Source organism: Bombyx mandarina, chromosome 05 (assembly GCF_030267445.1).
Source record: "Bombyx mandarina strain Sakado chromosome 05, ASM3026744v2".
Lineage (NCBI taxonomy): Eukaryota > Metazoa > Arthropoda > Insecta > Lepidoptera > Bombycidae > Bombyx > Bombyx mandarina.
In genome coordinates, this window is record NC_143212.1 from 7,882,573 (window position 1) to 7,907,985 (window position 25,413).

Here is a 25,413-nt window from a genome sequence, read left to right on the forward strand (position 1 = left end):
TACGTTTTACGTAATAACAACACCTGCTGCTAGTGTTTATAAATTACTATGAATGTCGCATTGATAGATTATAATGTAAACAAACTTAATCTTCCAACTTGCAAATACGTTCGGTTCGACTTCATTTTATTAGTCGAAGTTATAAAATAATGATTGTGATTATGAATGAATATAACACCAATTTTTTGCATAAATAAAAATTACTGTACCCCATCGTGGATTAGAGTCGTACTGAATATCCCTGTACGCAGCGCGCTGGCTTCGATTGGGGGAAACTGTGAGAGGGTGCAGTGCATGCACGAAAAGGGGAACTCACCGTTGCAGTATCGGTGAGGGTTACTGTAGCAGAAGTGAGGCCTCCGTTTGAAGAACTATTGATAATTGTTGCGCTCGCCACCTGATTATTGGCACTTTGTTCAATAATCCTTTGGCGCAAAGCCAATCTTTCCAAGCTTGCCAAACGATGTGATCCACCTGTTCCTTCTCTTTCGCGTTCTCGGAGACCCGTTGTACTTCCAGCACTAAAAGAGCCACTGTACTTTGGTAGCGTCGGAGGTGGTACAGGTCTAGCGGAACCCCCTCGACCCAGTAATGAGCCGCTTGATGTGTAAGCATAGCTGCTTGGGGTTCCAAGAGTTGCTGTACGTGGAGCAGCACCGATTCCATTAACGGTACCACCAGGCCCGTTGACGGCACCACTATTTACCGTCGTCGTACTGCCGTTCATCTCTTTGATCTGGTTTCCGACATGCGAGTATTACAAAATCACACACTGAGTCACTGAGCGTGCACGTTACGATTGTGAGTCCGCGCGTTTAAGGTAGAAACGTTCAAGCCGGCTGCTAGTCGGAGGCGGTTTGACAGCTTGAAAGAGCGGTACAGACGAGGAGCGCGCGGGCGGAGTCCACGACGCCCCGCACTCGACGCCGCTATCAACCCTAACTCTTCGGATTAAAGCCATACCACTACGAACTCAAGGGTGGAAAACTCGTGTTTTCACTGTCAAGGTCAACATTTTAACAGTAAGCATGTTTATCGATGAACTTAATTGAACTCACTTCGTGAATGATTGATTGCTTTTTATTTTGGTATATTTTTTTCTAGGTCATAAATGTTTGTTACGTTGATTTTATTGAGCAATATTTAAAAATATTATGTATGTTAATTTCGTACATGATAATTATTTACTGCTGAAATACAATTTAATTTAATTTAATTATTATTTTTTGTAATGGAAATCAATGATAAACGCTTTCTCTATTAACGTGTATAATGTTACACAACAGTGTATTCATCAATACACTCGCAGTTACTCTGTAACTAATAAAAGGAAGTGACGGTGTCTAGTTCATCGGCCTGGGTCCAAGAAGCGTAGTTCTTAGCGGATGTACATTTACGGCAAGTACTGCCAATACTCGAATGTATCCCGAAGCGACTATAAATAAAACAGCATTTCCCTACAGATTGCATGGTGACAGAAACGCTGTTGCTTGTTTAAGTATTTTAAGTACTTATATTAACCAGTAAAGTATTACTGTTCCAAGCACGTGCTTCTTGCATCTGACAGTCACGTCAGACCAGTCTGTAGTGATCGACCGAACCACTACGCATGCGCGCCTTAACCCCAATGTTGCAACCGAGTCTTGTTGCACTCCCCCATTTGCTTTCCAAGGTACGACGCGACGCATATGAATGAACAACGATATTCGGTAAACAGAAAATATTTAATACGTAGTATATAGTAATAGTAATATATTAAATTTAATTTCATTAGAATTTGTTCTATTTGGTGTTTTAGATAAATCTCAAATCAAGAGGTGGGTAATGCAGCCAACTGATATCGCAATATAACTCCAATTGTATAGTATCTTCATATAAGATTGCTTCACAATAGAAATAGGCTCATTACCACTATTATAGTATATGTACTAGCTGTACTCGTCCGCTTCGCTGGCCATTTAAAATTAACATTATTATTTCTCTACCCCACCAAGATTCTCATCATTAACGCCCCCGCAACTGGTGTAGGGAGTCCAACACTCATATAAATATTAGCCTATACATTTAAGTACATGTATTTTCTAGATGGATACCAAGTTTCAAGTCAATCGGATGCATGGTTCAGTAGTTATAACGGGGCATCCGTAAAAAGCACTGTAGATTTATAGGTATATGTATTAGTATAGAACTATAGATTTCATATTCGAGGTCAAATTTATGCATGTTTCGTCTCATATGTATTTCGAACACTCCCGCAACACAAGAAAATCCTAGCTTGGGGAAGTCGATTCTGTATCTTATGTTTATTTACTATAACAATCCAGTATTTCTATTAATACAAAAAAAATTAACTTTATAGTTAAGTATAGAAACATCAATTCCAAAGCGCGCCATCTAGCGGTTCGAGCATACGACTAAATCTTCACACAAAAGTTGCTCCTTGGCTGCATTAAACACTATAAAGTTACACACACTAAGAGTCTAATGTAGACATGTGTTGAACTGCAAGTAAGCAGTGATTTTAGTTGACCGCTAGGTGGCATTAAAGTGAATACCAGCGCTACATTTCCAAGAAAAGAAAAATGGTAAAAAAATGTTCCACCATGACAAAATCCAATATTGCGTTATTAAAAAATAAAAAAATTTAAAAGATAACTAATTTAAATTACCAAACCATCTTTTAACTTCACATAGATATTTTTTTAACATCAAATCACATTAGGTTGCGAATCCAGGTCAAGAACCTACGTTATTTTCAATTTACATAAATCTACTGAAATAGGAATTTCTACTTAAGTTTTTTCTTAACGTGACATGCATAATATTGTAGTGTGTGAAGTGCGTAAAGCAAAGATGGTCACTGCAAGGGCAGTACTAAAGATGTAGGTACATATAAAGCACATAAACTATTAATAGCTTAACATTTAGGCAAATAACACATTAGGTACTGAATAAAATTATTTTATTAAGTTTTTGCCTTGGGCTACATTTCACTATTAAATCTTTCAAAATCAGATTCTGATTATCACGATTATTCAGGATTTTGTGCTTACTGAAGACTAGGAATAAATTTAGTTTTTTTTCCGAAGTTTTTCCAATAGACTGACTGTATTCGGAATGTCATTTCAAATGCTAAACTTTTTTATGTATCTAATTGGCTTACCCTATTACCGATGCAATAGCGCATTTTAGTCTGTAATTAATTCCTAACCAAGCAACTTTAAAAAATACGTTTGATGCAGTTTCACCCGTTTCACTAAATAACGGTATGGTTTATTTGCGTTTATGGTAGGAATTTATTCAAGATTCTCAGTAATGTTCCTTCAACTGTAGTACTTTTTACATCCTGTATTTTACTCGTTATATTTTACGCAACGTATTCCAAATATTCATTATAAGAAATAAAACGTATGAGGATAAAATAAATTGTATTAAATGAGTTCTTTTTCACTAAAAAATCTATTACTTTTAAGAGACGAAGAAAATTCAAGCAACATTGTAGACGAAATCAAATTTCGTACACCGGAAACATAATAATATTAAACTCATGTGTGGTAATTTTATAATAAAGATTTTCGTACTTTAAGGTGTGTAAGCGGTGGAAAAGCATAATGACTCAATTAAAAAAAAAACGTTTATATCATCCGGAAACCAGCAATGTGTTTTGCTTTTCGTTGAATCCAGCAAAGGCTGTTGAACCGTAAACACATTGAAAGATATTACAAAGACGTGAACACGACGTGCGCTTGGCAAGTATACGCTGAAGCTAACGTAAACATAACTTTATTCATGTAATCAAATCTAATTATAGTTACCTATGTATCGAACAAATTCAACATTCCGTGAAAACACGTCAATCGAATTGGGCTAGCATTTTTATACTAGCATAGATTAAGAAACAAACGCACACAGGCTATCTAGTATTAAGCGGACCCAGCAAAGTTTAAGCGTACGATGACGCCACTTATCTTGACCACAGCTGCCACCGACTACAGCTGAGAACTCTAATTTGGAATATGACAAGTTACACCAGTCTCAATATTTTTCACTGGTGGTAGGACCTCTTGTGAGTCCGCGCGGGTAGGTACCCACCACCCTGCCTATTTCTGCCGTGAAGCAGTAATGTGTTTCGGTGTGAAGGGTTGGGCAGCCATTGAACTATACTGAGACCTTAGAACTTATCTCAAGGTGGGTGGCACATTTACGTTGTAGATGAATATGGGCTCCAGTAACCACTTAACACCAGGTGGGCTGTGAGCTCGACCACCCATCTAAGCAATAAAAAAAATAAAAAATATGCACTATGTCTAGTATACAATATTACATAGCAATTACAGGCAGAGTTAGATAGAAAATAAGTCGATGATACTATAACGACGAAGGAAGAGGAACTAGTTGTGGCTCAAGGAGACCGGAATCGCATACCAGTATCATCTGATTAATAGTCAGGCAAACTATTATCGTGTACGATCCTCTGTCCACAAATACATATTATGTCTATGTCATCATACTATATTAGGCCCAATGTACATTTTATCTGAATAATAAGGGCTAAATTAATGTAAACAGGTTTTAATCCGATTTAAAACCGGACTTTTTCTTTTTTTTCTCCCTACATTTTCGACAGCAGCCTAAGGGGCTATCTTCCGTCAGCTTCTCGCGGACGGAAAGGTGAGCTCACAGGCTCAACCTGAGAGAATTTGCTAACACAAGCCTTAGCAATAAAGCACAAGCTGCGAAAGCAGTGCTTCGCAGAATCTACCGCCACATCGAAATCGCCTCCCATTGAGTAGATCCGACGAGAAACTCAGTGGGCTATAAAACCGCGAATGTACACGATCAATCAAATGTCGTTTGATGAGTACCATAGCCACTCTACAAATTTATTGAAATAAAATACGATTTGTCCAAACGTTATAATCAATATAAGCTCCCAAATCAATTAAAGTAAATTGCCCAAATTCTCTCGCACGCTACTGGCTTAATTTTTTTACAATCAAATATAACAAATAACTAGTCAGGTCAGGTATTGTCACACAGTAAAAACTTTTCTTTTAGAATGCTGGCCACAAAAAAGTTTATTGAATTCGAATTTTGAATTCTTCATGAAAATAAAAATGTATACTTTTAGAATTTTACTCATTTTTAAATATGGAGTGGACGCTTAAAGAAGACCGTGTTGCAGTTATTGCGTTGCATCGTTGCGGTTACGCGCCAATTCAAATTTTGAATACAACCAAAAGATTCGTTTATCGTACCATCAAACGATACAATGAAGACTCTAGTGTAGATGACAGGTCAAGAAGTGGTCGCCCTCGGTCTGTTAGGACTCCAGCAGTGATAAAAGCTGTGAAGGCGCGAATTCAAAGAAATCCCAAACGTAAGCAGAAACTGTTGGCCCTTCAGATGGGGTTAAGCAGAACCACGGTGAAAAGGGTGTTAAATGAAGACTTAGGGCTTCGGGCATATCGAAGAAAAACAGGACATCGTTTGAATGCTCGTCTAATGGACCTGAGACTGAAGAGATGCCGCGCTTTGTTGAAGCGGTACGCGGGAAAAAAATATCGGGAAATTCTTATTTCGGATGAAAAAATTTTTACCGTAGAAGAGAGCTACAACAAACAAAATCATAAGGTGTACGCACACAATAGTGAAGAAGCGAGCAACCGTATTCCGCGTGTCCAACGAGGTCATTTTCCATCTTCGCTCATGGTATGGTTGGGAGTTTCTTATTGGGGCTTAACAGAGGTACATTTTTGTGAGAAAGGTGTAAAAACGAATGTAGTTGTGTATCAAAATACAGTCCTGACGAACCTTGTGGAACCTGTTTCTCATACCATGTTCAATAACAGGCACTGGGTATTCCAACAAGATTCGGCGCCAGCTCATAGAGCGAAGAGCACACAAGACTGGCTGGCGGCGCGTGAAATCGACTTCATCCGGCACGAAGACTGGCCATCCTCCAGTCCAGATTTGAATCCGTTAGATTACAAGATATGGCAACACTTGGAGGAAAAAGGCGTGCTCAAAGCGTCATCCCAATTTGGAGTCACTCAAGACATCCTTGATTAAGGCAGCCGCCGATATTGACATGGACCTTGTTCGTGCTGCGATAGACGACTGGCCGCGCAGATTGAAGGCCTGTATTCAAAATCACGGAGGTCATTTTGAATAAGCTTTAGTGTCATAAGAATCTATATTTTGTTAAGTTCATTTTGGTATATGAATGGTTACATAATGAATAAACTTGCTTCAATTATTTTACATTAAACATGTGACAGAATTTATGACCTGACTAGGTATAATATATACATACATACATATAATATAAACAATATGATATAATACATAAATATTTTTTATAAACTTATAATAAACATGCCAAAAATAAAGAAAGAGTCACTAATAATTTTCTAATGTTCTTAGATTATTTGAATAAACACTTTGAAGTAAATCGTAATTTAAAGAAGTATATACTTAAAAAAAAGGTCGCAAGTATCTCTATTTTAAGACTAATCAAATTCGAAATTCATAAATTTAAAATTAGCATTATAATTACAATTGATTTTATACAGAATTTTAACATATTCATCGTGACTATGAAACCTTTCAATATGCGTCACCCGACACACGCACTTCCAGTTTTCTGTTATCCCTTTCTAAAATAGTTTCCATATATTTTACAGGATTTAAATATCGAGTTTGGAACCTATCATTCTCATCATAACATAATTTTATGATAGTCCCTGTTTTCAAATTTTCGCACTGATCGTTTTTAAATATTCTTGTCATCGAAAAACGGAACTGGGATGATAAAGGGAACCAAATTGCTGTAATAATATATAAAAGGGTTGGCAGACAAATGCGAATTTTGAAAATGTCGATCCGCTTAGTAGTCGCGTGTGCTTAATAAATGTTTCATGTAAAAAAGATGTTCTCGTTGTGACAATACTTATGATAATTATTGCTCCTCCACACAATCGCAATACAATAGACGGCCACCTTAAATTACTAATATAATAATATAATAATGATGCATCTAACACGTTGTTAGTAGTTATGTATCATTTTACTGTAGAGACTTTGGATGTTAAATGTTTGCACGAACATTAACGAGTATAACGTTAAGCAGTTTGCTTACTGAGGTATTTTGTTATCTTTGACCGCGATATACTTACTGGACACAGATAAATAAAAACCTTCCGGCTGGTCAATAATACTCGTGAACATTACGGGTGATAAAATATTTAGGACAGCAATTACCAAACTAATCTAATAGATTTGAAGCAGAATAATAGACTTCAAAAATATTCTTAAAACTAATAATAATCTAGGTAGTACTTAGTAATGCCACTTGTTTGGTTTCAGTAAAGTAATATAGTTTTAATTTTTCGTTTTCGAAAATTCGTCGTGGCCTAAGGGATAAGACGTCCGGTGCATTCGTGTTGAGCGAAGCACCTGTGTTCGAATCCCAGGCGGGTACCAATTTTTTTTTTTTTTTTTTTTTAATGAATTACGAACTCAACAAATATTCACGATTGAGTTCCACGGTGAAGGAATAACATCGTGTAATAAAAATCAAACCCGCAGAATTATAATTTGCGTAATTAATGGTGGTAGGACCTCTTATAAGTCCGCGCGGGTACCACCACCCTGCCAGCACTAGAAGCCACACCGGAGGGCAAGAAAATTGCCTCATGTCTCCGCACCGTGTGCGGCCTATCGGGGGTCACCGTAGAGGCCCCCTACAAACGCGGCACTCCCGGGCAGTGCCACCGTTGCCAACTCTATGGCCACTCCGCGCGTAACTGTAACGCGCGACCGCGTTGCGTGAAGTGCTTAGACGATCACGCGACCACCGATTGCTCGCGCGTAAAGGAGACAGCGACGGAGCCACCGAGCTGTGTACTCTGCCGCAAGCAGTTTCTACGTGACAATCTCATCGACATCCTTCTGGTGCAGGAGACCTTCTTAAAGCCCTCGCGTCGCGACCCCAAAGTCGCGAATTACGTCATGGTTAGGAATGACAGACTCTCCACCCGCAAGGGCGGGACTGTCATTTACTATAGGAGGGCCCTGCACTGCGTCCCTCTCGATACTCCCTCGCTCTTACATATCGAGGCGTCAGTGTGCCGCATCGCGCTGACGGGACACCAGCCGATCGTCATCGCATCCGTATATCTCCCTCCTGACAAACCCCTCCTGAGCAGTGACCTCGAGACACTGCTCGGTATGGGGGACGCGGTCATTCTGGCAGGCGATTTAAATTGCCACCACACTAGGTGGAACTGCCATCGCACGAATGTGAACGGTAGGCGTCTCGACGCGTTCATAGACGACCTCACATTCGAAATATTCAACCCCCCGACCCCCACGTGCTATCCGTACAACGCCGCGCGTCGTCCGAGCACAATAGATCTGGCACTGCTGAGGAACGTAACTCTGCGCTTGCGCTCCATCGAGGCAATGTCAGAACTCGACTCAGACCACCGACCTGTCGTCATGCAGCTCGGTCGCCCCCTCAACCGCGAACCAGATACGAGGACCATGGTGGATTGGAAGAAGCTAGGCACGTGCTTAGCTGACACCGCTCCACCAATCCTCCCTTGCGGCCCGGATTCAACTCCATCCCCCGAGGACACCGTTGAATCCATAAACATCTTCACTGATCACGTCTCGACGGCGATCACAAGATCTTCAAAGCAAGTCGATGTGGAGGATAGCTTCCACCGCATCAGACTTTCCCCCGATCTTAGGGACCTCGTAAGAGTTAGGAACGCGGCAATCCGGGCCTACGATCGATATCCCACGGATTCAAACCGGACTCGGATGCGTCGCTTACAGCGGGAGGTCAAATCCCGCTTGAGCGACGCCCGAAACGAAAACTGGGATAGTTATTTAGAAGAACTCGCGCCCACTCACCAAGCATACTGGCGACTAGCTAGGACCCTCAAGTCCGAAACTATCGTCACTATGCCGCCTCTTGTACGCCCCTCAGGCCAACCACCGGCTTACGATGACGATGACAAGGCAGAGTTGCTGGCCGATGCACTGCAAGAGCAGTGCACCACCAGCACTCAACACGCGGACCCCGAACACACCGAGTTCGTCGACAGGGAGGTCGAGCGCAGAGCTTCCCTGCCGCCCTCGGACGCGTTACCCCCCATTACCACTTCCGAGGTTAAGGAGGCGATCGATAGCCTACAACCACGGAAAGCTCCCGGCTCCGACGGCATCCGCAACCGCGCGCTAAAACTGTTACCAGCCCAACTGATAACGATGTTGGCCACGATATTAAATGCTGCTATGACGAACTGCATCTTTCCCGCGGCGTGGAAAGAAGCGGACGTTATCGGCATATACAAGCCGGGCAAACCGAATAACGAAACCGCGAGTTACCGCCCCATCAGTCTCCTCCCGGCGATAGGCAAATTATACGAACGGCTCCTTCGTAAACGCCTCTGGGATTTCGTATCCGCGAATAAAATTCTTATAGACGAGCAGTTTGGATTCCGCGCCAGACACTCGTGCGTCCATCAAGTGCACCGCCTCACGGAGCACATCTTACTAGGGCTGAACAGGCGGAAACCCATTCCGACAGGAGCCCTCTTCTTCGATATAGCGAAGGCGTTCGACAAAGTCTGGCACAACGGTTTGATATTCAAACTGTATAACATGGGAGTGCCAGACAGACTCGTGCTCATCATACGAGACTACTTGTCGAACCGTTCGTTCCGATATCGAGTCGAGGGAACGCGTTCCCGGCCCCGTCACGTCACAGCCGGAGTCCCGCAAGGCTCCGCCCTCTCCCCGTTACTATTCAGTTTGTATATCAACGATATACCCCGGTCTCCGGAGACCCATCTGGCGCTCTTCGCCGATGACACCGCCATCTACTACTCGTGTAGGAAGAAGGCGTTGCTTCATCGACGACTTCAGACCGCAGCTACCACCATGGGACAGTGGTTCCGGAAGTGGCGCATCGACATTAACCCCACGAAAAGCACAGCGGTGCTCTTCAAAAGGGGTCGCCCTCCGAACACCACGCTGAGCATCCCCCTCCCGACTAGGCGCGTCAATACCCCCGCCCCCGCCGTTCGCCCAATCACGATGTTCGACCAGCCCATACCGTGGGCCCCGAAGGTCAAATATTTAGGCGTCACCCTCGACAGTAGGATGACATTCCGCCCCCACATCAAGACGGTACGCGATCGTGCCGCCTTCATTCTAGGACGTCTCTACCCGATGATATGTAGGCGAAGTAAAATGTCCCTTAGAAATAAGGTGACACTCTACAAAACTTGCATACGCCCCGTCATGACCTATGCAAGTGTAGTGTTCGCTCACGCGGCCCGCATACACTTAAAATTCTTTCAAATCATTCAATCCCGTTTTTGCAGGATAGCCGTCGGAGCCCCGTGGTTCGTCAGGAATGTCGACCTCCATGACGACCTGGACTTAGAGTCCATCAGTAAGTATCTGCAGTCGGCGTCCATGCGCCACTTCGATAAAGCGGCACGACACGAGAACCCTCTCATCGTGGCCGCCGGTAACTACATTCCCGATCCTGCGGACAGAATGGAAAGCAGTCGACGTCGCCCAAAACACGTCATCTCGGATCCTCCCGATCCACTAACGGTGCTTTTAGGTACTTCAAGCACCGGTCACCGTTCTCGTCGAACCCGTCGCTTGCGACGAAGGGCTCGACGAGTAAATTAACTCCCAGACACAGCCCACTGAGTTTCTCGCCGGATCTTCTCAGTGGGTCGCGTTTCCGATCCGGTGGTAGATTCTGCGAAGCACGACTCTTGCTAGGGTTCGTGTTAGCAACATCGTCAGGTTTGAGCCCCGTGAGCTCACCTACTAAAGTTAGGGTTACGCTGACATAGCCGCTAGGGCTATCAGCTTAGGTAGAAAAAAAAAAAAAAAAACCACCCTGCCTATTTCTGTCGTGATGCAGTAATGCGTTTCGGTTTGAAAGGTGGGGCAGCCGTTGTGACTATACTTGAGACCTTAGAACTTATATCTCAAGGTGGGTGGCGCATTTACGTCGTAGATGTCTGTGGGCTCCAGTAACCACTTAACACTAGTCGGGCTGTGAGCTTGTCCACCCATCTAAGCAATAAAATAAAAATTCACTTCCATAACTTATAAAACTAAACGTTCATTAACAATTGGAAATCGTGATTTATCAAAGAATGCTATTTTGAACGTGTTCAAAAGGCACGCGCCTATGGACAAAACAGTAGGTAGTGTTTCTAAAACATACTACGCATACATCAAACACGTATAATCACTACACAACATGCGCATTTCAGGGAAAACAACGAGCTGTAGGCAATTACATACCTATAAATAGCGAAAAGCAAATTCTTTTTTCATTTGTTCTTTAAATGCCATTTTTATGGTCAAGTCGTACTAAGCATTATTTTGTAATTTTAATGATCCAAATTAAAAGAGAATTGATTACCATTTACATGAGATTTCCTTGGTCTCTGGAAACGTAAGTGAACAAAATTTGTTTCAGCTATCTGACAGTAAAAAATATTAAATAGGTTTAGGTGTTTCAATACGATTTCACTAAAGGTGCATACCTTTGCGAAAATGCTGATGTTTAACATTAATATGTACAATACCGCGATGACTAATTACCGTCGCATCAGGGTTTGGCCTATAGCTTACTGTAAAGGCACGCCTATATAAAACAGTCATCGTAAATATATGTACGGTTTGATTAGTAAATAACGACTTAGAATAAACGGATGATTAATACAATTTCAATTATTCTCTTACAATGTAACAGTACGAATATGAAAATGTTTTTTGAAAATCTAACGAAACCGAACTTGATCAAAAACATCATTTTAATTCTTACCTGATCCAGATTTCCAATATTTGGTTTATAACGACTTAACACTGGTCTACTTCTGGATCTATTCACTGGTGATTCTGATAGAGACGTCATTGCCGATCACTCAAAGAACACGGTTTAACACAACAACGTAATTTACTGCGTCCACTAATGTTTATGAGGAAAACACTGTTACAATTTTACTAAAGTGATGCGTGCTACCGGCCACTAGCGAATACGATACCACATTTTTCAGTCGACAAATCACATCCGGAGGAGAGCCGAGTGAAGCCAGTACGAATGAATCAACTGATTACAGGAACCGCTTGGCCTAAAACTATAGGCCGCCTGATAAGAATTTATAGCTTTTAAAATTACAAAAACATTTAAATGAAAAAAATAATAATTTAATAGGTTCACAAATTTTAGTACAGATGATTTCATAGGCAATTGTTATCAGTAAAAAATAAGTCAACTCGATTATTTACTTTGAATAAGGCCACTGCTTTAATAAATTCTGGGGCAAAAAATTACAGTGATGATTGCTGTAACGGAATGACGAGGAACGAATCAAAATTTAGGGCACCTACAAGGCGTTGAGCAGTATTTTTCGACACGAGATGGAAGGTAAAGCGCGATGCAGTCAATAAAATATTCGTATTTATTCACAATGCAACGACCGTCTCACGATTGCAAATTCGCACACTGGAACAATAAACAACGTTCGCGACCTAGACAGCACTCGCTTTCGTCACTGAGTGTACTATCGGTCTCGTTTCATTCCAATTTGTGCAGTGACCATAGGGACACAATTATAAATATCGGTGTCATGATGTTGGCTGGCAAACCTGGGGTACGATACTTGAGGGCCGAATAGCGGTCACAAATTCCTACTCGTAATTCAAACAACGCACGCAATGCATACGTGACATTACGTGCTCACAAAACAAACGGTCCTGGTGACCCAATAATCGTGAGTCGATATCACTTTATTACAAGTGCTATCAACTTATTTATACCTAGTTAATAATAACAGTTAAATGACACTGAATGAATACTTGGAAAAAAATATTTTAATTCACTTACCGCTAAATAAGACGTCGATGAAACAGCACATGTAACAAAAACAAAATTATTAGGATTATTATTTCTTAAAAAAATATCGTTTTTATTACTTATAAAATGCCTACCAAAACATGGAAGACAACAAGTGCCGATATCTTCAAGACTATTGGTACTTATACTATCAAATTCCATGTAAAAAGAATATGTGACATATATAATTTTCAACTAAAAATATAGATTTGCACTCGCACAAGCATTCATAAGGTGCAAACCAACGGTTGGTTTGGCATTCAATGGGCCAACAAACTATTCGCATTGTTTTTAAATACCGATTGCTGCGAACAATATGAACCAAATGACGTGAGTTTTTCAATGCATCTATTGAATCAAAACAAATTACTTATATGAATTTAAAATAATCAAAGAACAAACACTCGCAAAATGTTTGTTTCTTAATATTCCGTTGAGAAAATAGGTAGAACATTCCTGTTTCTATTGGTTTGAAATTGCTAGTGTACTTCAATAAATATGTAATACAACAACCCCGGACAACTCTTCAAGCACAGTATCTTAAGAGACCGAAAAAAATGTTTTTGCTTTAGAAAAATAATAATAAAAGAAATGCTCACATATCGGTGCAGTGTTCTCTGTAGATTCCATATTGAGTTTTTTTTTTCACACTATTTTGTTACTAAGTTTACGTCAACTTAGTTATTATGTAAATGCCTTTTTTGTTCATATTTATTTTTTGTGATAAACTGTTGTGAACTTTCACAAAACTATAATTTAAATGACTCGTTATGTGAATGAGTCAACAAACATTCGTCGACCTCGTTTAAAACAAATATTGATAGGAAAGCAAAGTCTAAAATTTGTTCTAAGATACGAAACGTGCGACTAGCTATTTACTTATGCCCGTGCGAGAGGTAAACGCGTAGACTGCCGTGACCACGTCGTAACGAGAGTAGTCGGTCCGAGCTTCTCAGCGTATACTGACTGAGCTGACATACGTGGTTTACTCCGTGAAATTGCACGTCAAGCTATTTCAATACATGCTGAGAATTCACAAGTTGGCAGATTCCGATCACGGCTGCAGCTTCTGTTGTTTTCTTGGCGGTGAAATTCTTATGTAATTTCAAATTATTTAAGGGCACAAGTTACATGAAACATTCCTAAAAAACGATTTGCTGTAATTTTTTTACACAGATTAATACTATCGTGAAGACTGCATTCAATACAGTTAACTAAAGGTCATTTTCATTTATAAGTAACGAGACGCATGCCTTTCAATTCAATGATCAATAAGAACCGATTTGTGCAGTTTTAAATTGGAACACTTATAAGTTACCAAAATGAAATATAGAATGTGATCAATTTTAATTAGTGGGGTTAATTTATTCAAATTAAACTAATACACCGCTACGCGGTGTCTTACATGGCCTACATTAACACCACTCCATTTAAGGTGACCAAGTAATTCACTGGAGAATGAACCGCAGCGTTCTCCGAATATTATTCCAGCGCACTGCAAACGCCAACCGGCATTTGTTGGTGGTAGGGCGTATTTTAAGCCCTCGCGGGTATGTCCCACCATCGCTGCTGTGTGGCAGAAAGAGGTTTCAAAATTGGACAGTCGTTATAAAACACAATTGAAACTACGACCTCATATAATCAAGTTGGGTGACGGCATTCATGTTGTAATGTCTATAAACTCCGGTAACCACTTTACACGTGGTGGGGCTTTTTTTAACGCTGGGGAACCAAATTAATGGATACCCCGCTACGGGGGGTAACGTGCCAGGTCGGATTCCGGCGCATTCACAGAACAAGAATGAGGAGAGCACGCGGGTCGAAGTTCTCCCTATTTTCCAATTGATCCTAGGAGACTACGCCTTGATAAAGGCGGGCAAGACGGCGCGCAGCGTGATCCGCCCAAGACCTGCCCCACAGAACGACTACCGACTAAATCCCATCGAGCTTCTCCACTCCGGCTAAGAGGGACCCAGGTACCGCCATGTACGCGCCATGGATGTGGTGGGCCTTGCGCTCATTCGCCCATCTACCCAATGAAAAAAACTCTTTCCCTTTAATGTCGCTATCTCAATGGTCAACATAACCCATACGGGATAAAGAGCAAGTTTGTGCTCTGTAGGTTCCCTACCGACATGGTTTTATATGGTTTGGGGACCGACCAAGAGGCCGATAAAAATAACGCGGTCTCTCTTGCTGCGTTCATTGTCATAAGGATCAAACCTGGTATAGGAAGGCCATGCTGTGCCTAGACTGGTTTTGGCCTAGCGGGGTATTCTGGAATGTGGTATTGTTTATACGGCCTTCGGTGAGGCTGTCTGGTTGTCACTTCGCCGATGCACGCCTGTCTAGCGTCCCATAGATGTAGTGGTCCCCGTAGATGTTAATTTACGTTAAAACTTTGCATTTAACCAATAAAAGGTAACATCCTTGTTTTTGTTTAAGAATTCACAGATGTGGATTTCGATTTGTTGTAGTGCCGAGAAAATAATAATTTCATATACTTAGTCTGGCCATAAATACTGTTACAATTAAAAATAAATAAAATATTATATTTGAATTTGGAATCTGTCATTTTTAAGTGATTGCTCATTTTGGTGCCAATACATTGTACAATATTTTGCGATATTAAAATGGAGTGGGGTGATAAAGAGAACCGAATCGCTGTGATTGCATTACACAAAGTAGGTATGGAGCCAAATGCAATTTTTAAAACTCTCCATACGCTTGGTGTTAGTAAAATGATTGTGTACCGGGCTATTAATAGGTGCAATGAGAGCTCCTCTGTTTGTGACAGAAAAATATCTGGCCGTCCACGTAGTGTTCGTACGAATTCGAAGAAATCCTGTCCGAAAGCAAAAGATTTTATCTCGGGAGATGAAGATAGCACCTAGAACCATGTCGCGTATTTTAAAAGATGACTTAAGACTTGCAGCCTATAAGAGACGTACTGGTCATTTCTTAACTGATAATTTAAAAGAAAATAGGGTGGTAAAATCGAAACAACTACTGAAGCGGTACGCAAAGGGAGGTCATAGAAAAAATTTGTTTACGGATGAGAAAATTTTTACAATTGAGCAACATTTTAACAAAAAAAATGACCGTATTTATGCTCAAAGCTCTAAGGAAGGTTCCCAATTAGTCGACAGAGTGCAACGTGGGCACTATCCGACTTTAGTGATGGTTTGATGGTGTATTAGCTATGAAAGAGTGACTGGGCCATACTTTTGTCAAAAAGGCATCAAAACATCGGCACAAGTGTATCAAGATACCATTCTTGAGAAGGTAGTGAAGCCCCTTAACATCACCATGTTCAATAATCAAGAATGGTCCTTCCAGCAAGACTCGGCGCCAGGTCATAAAGCTCGGTCTACGCAGTCTTGGTTGGAAATGAACGTTTCGGACTTCATCAGAGCTGAAGACTGGCTGTCGTCTAGTCCCGATTTTAATCCGCTGGATTATGATTTATGGTCAGTTTTAGAGAGTACGGTTTGCTCTAAACGCCATGATAATTTGGCCATGGAAAGAGTGCGTGCTTCTATTGATAACTGGCCTCAACGTTTAAAGGACTGTATTGCGGCCAATGGAGACCACTTCGAATAAGCTTTTTATACTTTAGATTGTTTTATATTTATTTATTAAACTAACAACACTGTAAAAGTAATAAATGTTATTTGCCATAGATTTTTTTTTTGTTTTCCTTTGTATCAGTATTTATGGCCAGACTAAGTATATTCAAGTATACTCGACTAAAAATGGTGTGGATTACATCGACAGGGCGTAACAGGTCAGTTTCCGGCTGAGAACTTTATCCTAGGACGAGGTCACACGCTTTGTGAACATGCTATACAAAAGGACCTCAGAATGGAAAAGAAATATTCAAATACACAGTGGCGTAATTGTCTTTTGCCATTATTATTTTTATAATTATTTAAGATAAGCCTATGGCGTGATTGGTGTATGAAAAATCTTCAATCATGAGTTATATAAATTTTAACACTGAATGTAGAAAATTTACACATTAAATATATAAAAAGTGGGATATCCAAATAACTTTTCGACAAGCAATGGTGCCGCTATATCATTTATTTATTTATAGTTTAAGGTTTACTGGTGGCCCGGATGCCTTTCTGGTTTCACCAGGACAGATACTGCAAATGAACGATTACGATTCCGGAAAACCCAAAAAATGTACACATTCATAGGTCAAAGTATGCGTTATCAATTATTATTCATCAAACAGGTTGAAAATTTTCAAAAGATGATGGCAAAGTAGTCTGAATGAGGTTGTTTCTGAAATTAATCAAGAACCCCTTCTAATACTTCCGCTTTGTCTTATGTGTGTCAATAATACGAAAAACATTGGTTTATGTGAGAGAGTTTGTTTCTTTTATTTTGGTAGTGATATCCCCGAAATTGTTAACAGCTGTACAACATCTTGATAAATATTCTGAAAAAAAAATAGTATTTTCTTCACGTATCCACCTAAGGACATTTTGGCTTCATTGATGGAAAAATTATCTTTCCCTATGGCGTAAAGTCATAAACGATCCAAATTTTAATCTTTTTTCCAGAGATATAACTTTTCATTTTTTGTTGATATTATTGGACAAAATTTTCACATAACATTCAGACTCCAAAAAGACTAGGATTCATAGCTTTTCGGTAATATATAAACTAATAATCATATACTACATAAAAACTAACACATAAACTCACACTCTTACTAAAAATACAAGTGTTTTTATCTTGCTTCCACATGAACTACTTTGTGTTTGCATATGTACATATTAAGACTACATATCTATCTAAATATATATTATTTTCCCAGTATGGATCAGCTTGTTGGACAACAAAAGTGGCAGATAAAAGGCGATTGCATGCAGCAGAGATGCGAATGTTGCGATGGATGTGTGGAGTAACGAGAATGGATAGAATACGGAATGAATATGTTAGTGGAAGTCTGAAAGTGGCACCTGTGACTGAGAAGCTGATGAGTGCGCGTTTTGAATGGTATGGACATGTGATGAGACGAAATGAAAATGAGGTTGGTAAGAGAGTGTTAACTATGAATGTGGAAGGATAAAGAGGAAGAGGTAGACCTAAGAAGAAATGGATAGATTGTGTGAAAGACGATATGGGTAAGAGGGGAGTGAGCGAAGAAATGGTATATGATAGAAGAGTATGGAAGGAGAAAACATGTTGCGCCGACCCCAGGTGACTGGGAGAAGGGCAGGATAATGATGATATATTATTTTCCCAATACAGAGATTCCAACGTTATTGCCATCCATTTTACCAAATAAATGAAACCCCAAAATGTGTTTGACAACATGTATAGGGGAATATGTAATTAAATACATTTTTATAATATTGTGAAGTTAAGAATTTTTATTTTGTTTGTATTCGATTTTTATTAATTTTTAATAGGTATATAATCAAAATAAGGAAATTGACAGTAGTTTTCATTATTATTAAATTTTAACTGGCTGCTTCCAAACTTAAATATATCCATTACAAATTACAAAAATATTAAAATACATACATAACTTCGCAGCCTAGGGCATGAAAAGAATAACATACTATTTAAACATTTAAATATATAATATGTAGGTTTCAGGCATAATCGACATGTGTATAAATGTAATATGTACCATTATCAGCCTACACAAGTCCAATGCTGTACCATCCCCCTTTGTCACCCTAAAGTTTTGTCACAAATAATAATCGTTAAAATTAATTAATTTATAATTAGATTTCATTTTAATAGGTACAGTTAAGACTTGTGTTATAATTAAATCAATTAGACAGACACATTTAGATATAGAATGGTCCATTACAAAAACATACAATATGCTTAATCATTAAAACTTGGTTGGAAATAAAACCACATCAAAATTGTTCAAATGGTATGATGTTTGCTTTGATTACTTATTGTTTCCAGGCAGAAATAGCTCAATTGAGTTATTTAAGAGTAAATTTTCAAAATATGTGTGTCATAACTATCATAAGTTATATTATTAAAATGGATAAGTTTCCTTCTCCAATGTATTTTGTAGTTAATGGTGGAAAAGTAACATTTGAAAATAAAAATGTAATTATGATGACGATAAAAAAGTAGTAATTTTTTTTTCTGTTATTTTACTTAAACTAAATACTGGGTGGAAGAGGAATTTATAGTATACAATCGAATTCATTTTGATGAAGAGAATAAATTAAAATGAATGATAATATTTTAAAATATTAAGCAGTTCAAATATATTTTAAAGTATTTGAGCATCTATATGACAAACTTTAGCCTGTGATATTAATTAGATCGATTCAATTTTTTTTATAATCAATCATTTCAAACATTAATTTAATCATTTAAAACATCAGTGTTAAACACAAAAAAATCTCTAAGAAAACAAAATACATACAGATAAAAGATAATTACAATGTTAAAAATATTCTCGTGCTGATTCGATCCATGCATTACCAATTGGTAAATTACTTATATCTATTATCCTGTTTTATAGTTGAAGATTATATCCTTTCTGCCATCTCAGTCAAAAAGTATTGAAGCTTAATTTCACAATTACAAAATTTTGGAAGAATGGATTTTTTGTATACTTGGTGTAAATCCAAAATATTGGCGCGAATAAAAGTCAGTTACTTTCATAGGTATATAGCAGCTTCATTACGATATATTTAATAAAATTACCTGATCTCTGCATAATGTTGTGATTTTTAAACACTATTTAAATTAAAAACATCTCGTTTCGAATTCACGCACTTAGTAAACTGTCAACAATCTCACCCGCCCTCTGACCGGATAAGAATTGATTTTTGAATTTTATTGCCAGCAGTAAAATGAAACGAATACCACAGAATAAATTTCATTTTTAAGGGATTTTATGACCTGGTAACTAAGACCTTTAGGTCAAGTCTTATTTTAATTTTAATGATACGTAGCTTTTATAAATGAAAATGATATTATGAAATGAAATGAAGTTGATTATTATGAAACATGGCATGAAGTGAAATGAAAACGAAATTAAATGACATGAGATGAGATGATATGGGATGAAAAATAATCGCAGTAAAATGGTGGTCATTTACTGAGATTTTTTCAGTGAACTTTTTGGAGGAACCCGAGAAGTTACGTCCAGCAGCTTTGTTTCATTTTCCCACATTTTTGCACTTTCACAGATATTAAACAGTTAATAAACCACCGTTATTACACATTTAAACCTGAAGAAACACGAAATAGACAAAATAAAACAAATCACACAACTTCACTCCTCGCGTTCCCGCCAAAAAGTCGAATAAATTTCAAACGCCAATCGTACCATAGACGTTTCTATGAAATTGTAAGTTCTGTAATTATTTTCCATACGATACGGTAGTTTACGGTACTGTTTCTTCAGGTTTATAACTGTAAAATGCCGGCCACTGAAGGGCCGTCAAACATTCATTCGCAAACCTAGCGGCTGTGCAAATGGGTTCGCATACTCAATATGCGAACCCGTTTGCCCTTCCTCCTACACTTGTTTACGAATGTCTCACGAATTTCTCCTCCTTTTTAATTCGTCAATAGAACATTGAAGAGAAAAAGAGTTTTTAATTCTTTCCCAGACATCATTAACAGCCATGCTGTTTTTATGGGATTTCTTTTGATGAAGATACGCTACACAGTATATATTATTATACTACACGAACTATGAAAATGGCGATACGTCCGTTACCTTCGCAATCGTCGGCGCAACTGGGCAAGCGAATGTGTGGGAGACTACGCGAAGGTTCGAGGTTCGCGCGCTTTGATGTCTATTAAAAAACCGACACAGCTTGGAAAACCACGAATACAACGAAAACTTTGCATAATCATTCGCAAATGTCGTCCTACACTTGCGGGTTTGCGTATTCGTGCGCATGTGAGTGACCAGTGTAACTGTTTGTCCTTTATTGTTTTCGAAGTGTCATTTCCGTTTCATTAAATTTCAAATTTCGTCGATTCTAAAGAAACGATATAGGTATCTAGACTTCAATGAAAAATAATACAATTATGATGATTAGTAACAGATTATTTACCTTTTAGGTAAAACCGAACACAAAACAATAAACTACGGAGGTAAAACTAGTATGACAAGAAATGGTACTTAGGCATTATAAAACTTATGAAAGCCAATGTAATTAATACCATAGATTATACACTTAATATATTTGATTAATACCAATACCAACTTATATATACCTAAAGTACAAATAGGTATAACATATACCTATAGAATACAGAAGCTTTGTTTGTACTTACTTTGTAGTTTTGTTGTTGTATGTCTTTAATCTTTATGTACCTAGTTTGATAAGGACTACTGTAGGATACGTACAATAGTTGATATTGTTTTCGTAATTTCTTGTGTACAACGCCTAAATTTTAGATCAATAATCGTTTTCGGAATAACTTTGGAATTTACTAAATAATTAGGTACTATGTCAAGATATAAAAATTTATATCCAATCTTAACAAAAGTAATCTGCTTTTCAAGAGATTTGTTGAAACCAAATCGAATAAAAGTTGCGAGAGAGATCACACAGGTAATAATGAAAATTAAATTGCAAAATTAAATCAGTCGAACAAGAGATCGAAATGAGGGGTATGAAATTTAAGTAAAATTCAAATGACTCATGAGATTTTATGAATTTCAATGCTTTTGTACATACTAACAGACTTTTATAGACACTTATTTATTAACCACTGTTGCATTTAAAACATTATAATAAAACATAGTTATGATTTCAGATACAATTTCCAAGAAACTTAATATTGATTTCTACTGGTTTAGCATTTTTGTGGCCCATAAAAAAGTCTAAAGAACCTATAGACCAAGAAAAATTGAAGAAACTATCTGTGATTGATGACTCGGATGAGCTGTTTGAAAACGGACATTATGAGGAATGCTATAATTTACTCAAAAATTATGAGGTTTGTTGAATTTGAACTTAATGATTGTGAATACCAGCATTATCATGTTAAAAGACTAGATGTGACTGATTCAATGGCATAGTAGTTAACACTCCGGATTGTTCGGCCAAGGTTTGTGGGTTTGATTCCCATATCAGGTAAACTACAATCTACTGGTGGTAGGACCTCTTCAGTTTGGACGGCTAGGTACCACCATCCCGCCTATTTCTATCGTGAAGCAGTAATGCGTTTTGGTTTGAAGGGTGGGGCATCCTTGTAACTATACTTGCTGAGACCATAGAATTCATATTTCAAGGTGGGTGGCTGCATTTACGCCGTAGATGTCTATGGGCTCCAGTAACCACTTAACGCCAGGTGGGCCATGAGCTCATCCACACATCTAAGCAATAAAAAAAAAGAAAAAAAAGACATTTATGTAATGAACAAGTTTCTGAGCTTTTCTGAGGTTTTACGAAATAAACTGCAAACAAACATTTTACAAAATGTTTAAACCATGTATCACTGTAAAATGTATAAACTACTTAGGCACACAATTTAAACATTTTTTTAGGAAAACCAGGACATTGAAATTCAATGGCGTATCTGTCGTGCATTATACAACATGGCAAAAGAATCTAAGTATAACAATGCACAAAAAAAGGATTTCATATTTCAAGCATATGAAATAATTTCCAAGCACTTAAATAACAATGAAAATAATTTTGCGGTGCACAAATGGTATGCTTTAATTTTAGATGCAAAAAGCCATCACAATGGCATAAAAGAGAGAATTCAACAACTTGAGAATGTTAAAAAACATATGGATGTGAGTACATGCATACTTGATTTAATGAATTATGTTTCAAAATAATGACAAAACTTTTATAATTTTTATAGCTTGCAGTAACACTAAATCCCAATGATGCAACAACTTTACACATGCTGGGTGAATGGTGCTACCAAATAACTGAGATGCCGTGGCATCAAAGGAAGATAGCAGAAGTCTTGTTTGCATCCCCACCTCATTCAACATATGAGGATGCTTTAGAATATTTTCTTAGGGCTGAAACTATACAACCAAGATTTTACAGTGTCAATTTACTCAGATTGGGCATATGTTATCATAAACTGGGAAAAGAGGATCAAGCTAAATATTACTTAAAACTTGCAGCAAGTTACCCTGCAAAATCAAATGATGATCACTTAGCCAATAAAGAAGCTGCTGAATTGTTGAAGAAACTAAAATAGTTTTGTTTAATATAAAACTAAATACAGATGCTGTACTTGATATCTGTAATTACAATGTTTGTATTACATAAGTCAAAATAAAATTTTGTAAATTTAAAGCAATTTTCAATTTTTACAATGTCAGAAGCCTTGTGGTATATTCTTATAACTTTTGTCTGCAATCTTTGGGTTTTTTCTTTTAGAACTGGCATTTTTAACACTGCGAATTGTGTTCAATTCTGAATTCAATGAGCTTTGTGTGTAGCCAGTATTACAATATAATAAGAAATACTGTATTCCACTTGGTACATCAAAATAACAATAATATTCTGAAAAAAATCTTTTAAAATTAAAGTATAATGGGGTTAGTGCTAATAGTGATTTCTTCAAGTCAACCTTTGGGTGGAGATGATTTAAGATTTTTTTTATTGCTTAGGTGGGTGGACGAGCTGACAGCCTACCTGGTATAAGTGGTTACTAGAGCCCATAGACATCTACAACGTAAATGCGCCACCCACCTTGAGATATAAGTTCTAAAGTCTCAGTATAGTTATAACGGCTGCCCAACCTTTCAAACCGAAACGCATTACTGCTTCACGGCAGAAATAGGCGGGGTGGTGGTACCTACTCGTGCAGACTCACAAGAGGTCCTACCACCAGTATGAAACTAAGCTTCAGCATATTCGGCATTGTGCGTCACTGACTCGCATTATGCTCTGTAATTGGAAAACTAATACAGGTAGCTTAGTTGAGCATTATGCCGCATAATGCGCTCTTGTGCTGTAATTGGAAAACTACCAGTGTTTCTTCAGGTTTAAATGTGTAATAACGGTCGTTTATTAACTGCTTCGTATCTGTGAAAGTGCACAAATGTGAGAAAATGAAACAAATCCACTGAACGTAGCTTCTCGGGATCCTCCAAAAAGTCTCAGTAAATGACCACCATTTTACTGAGATTATACTTCATCCCATATCATATAATCTCATTTCATTTAATTTGATCCCAGTTCATTAATGTCTCAAATTAATCATCTTCATTTCATTTCACTCTAGATTATAATTTTTCATAAAAATAAGAATATAAATTAAAATAAGATATGACCTAAAGGTTGTAGTTACCAGGTCATAAAATCTCTTGAAAACTAACGCCTCATTCTACGGTTTTTATTATCTCTACTCTATTATCTTATTTTATTATCTCGACAGGAGCCCTCTTCTTCGATATAGCGAAGGCGTTCGACAAAGTCTGGCACAACGGTTTGATATACAAACTGTATAACATGGGAGTGCCAGACAGACTCGTGCTCATCATACGAGACTACTTGTCGAACCGTTCGTTCCGATATCGAGTAGAGGGAACGTGATCCTGCCCCCGTCACGCCATCGCGCCAGAGTCCCGCAAGGCTCCGCCCTCTCCCCGTTACTGTTCAGTTTATATATCAATGATATACCCCAGTCTCCGGAGACCCATCTGGCGCTCTTCGCCGATGACACGGCCATCTACTACTCGTGTAGGAAGAAGGCGTTGCTTCATCGGCGACTTCAGACGGCAGCTACCACCATGGGACAGTGGTTCCAGAAGTGGCGCATCGACATCAACCCCACGAAAAGCACAGCGGTGCTCTTCAAAAGGGGTCGCCCTCCGAACACCACGTTGAGCATCCCTTTCCCGAATAGGCGCGTCGACACCTCCGCCTCCGCCATTCGCCCAATCACGATGTACGACCAGCCCATACCGTGGGCCCCGAAGGTCAAATACTTAGGCATCACTCTCGACAGAAGGATGACATTCCGCCCCCATATAAAGACGATACGCGACCTCTCTACCCGATGATATGCAGGCGAAGTAAAATGTCCCTTAGAAATAAAGTGACACTCTACAAAACTTGCATACGCCCCATCATGACCTATGCAAGTGTAGTGTTCGCTCACGCGGCCCGCACTCACTTAAAATCACTTCAAATTATTCAATCCCGTTTTTGCAGGATAGCCGTCGGAGCCCCGTGGTTCGTCAGGAACGTCGACCTCCATGACGACCTGGACTTAGAGTCCACCAGTAAGTTTAAGCAGTCGGCGTCGATGCGCCACTTCGATAAAGCGGCACGACACGAGAACCCTCTTATTGTGGCCGCCGGTCCTGCGCCACAATTACGATCCTGCGGAAAGAATGGAAAGCAGTCGACGTCGCCCAAAACACGTCATCTCGGACCTCCCGATCCACTAACGGTGCTTTTAGGTACCTCAAGCACCGGTCACCGCTCTCGTCGAACCCGTCGCTTGCGACGAAGGGCTCGACGAGT

The 25,413-nt window shown here is 38.9% G+C and overlaps 2 protein-coding genes across 7 annotated transcripts in view; one reads left to right on the forward strand and one right to left on the reverse strand.

The window, feature by feature from the left end:
- Positions 1-19,756, reverse strand: part of pnut (septin 7-like protein pnut) — a 42,836-nt gene extending 23,080 nt beyond the window's left edge. For 2 of the 6 annotated variants that reach the window (XM_089727359.1, XM_089727356.1), the window contains exons 1-2: positions 12,442-12,553; positions 11,876-12,199 (exon numbers count right to left, since the gene is read on the reverse strand). In XM_089727359.1, the coding sequence (XP_089583485.1) occupies positions 11,876-11,965 (90 nt within the window). In that variant the 5' untranslated portion in view covers positions 11,966-12,199; positions 12,442-12,553. Of the gene's footprint in view, positions 1-316; positions 875-11,875; positions 12,200-12,441; positions 12,554-12,937; positions 12,965-19,646 lie in introns of those variants that run through there. The other 4 variants (XM_089727360.1, XM_089727361.1, XM_089727353.1 and 1 more) reach the window with 4 other exon arrangements.
- Positions 19,757-21,205: 1,449 nt separating this feature from the next.
- Positions 21,206-23,232, forward strand: LOC114249427 (regulator of microtubule dynamics protein 1). Its single transcript, XM_028183008.2, has 4 exons — positions 21,206-21,519; positions 21,725-21,907; positions 22,458-22,712; positions 22,784-23,232. The coding sequence occupies exons 1-4, from the start codon at positions 21,415-21,417 to the stop codon at positions 23,132-23,134; spliced, it is 894 nt and encodes a 297-aa protein (XP_028038809.2). The 5' UTR covers positions 21,206-21,414; the 3' UTR covers positions 23,135-23,232.
- The last annotated feature ends 2,181 nt before the right edge of the window (positions 23,233-25,413 follow it).

Coding starts and splice junctions, on each gene's coding strand:
- LOC114249427 (XM_028183008.2), top strand. CDS start 21,415: ATGTCAAGATATAAAAATTTATATCCAATCTTAACAAAAGTAATCTGC. Junction 21,520..21,724: donor TTGCGAGAGAGATCACACAG/GTAATAATGAAA, acceptor TTATGATTTCAG/ATACAATTTCCAAGAAACTT. Junction 21,908..22,457: donor ATTTACTCAAAAATTATGAG/GTTTGTTGAATT, acceptor ACATTTTTTTAG/GAAAACCAGGACATTGAAAT.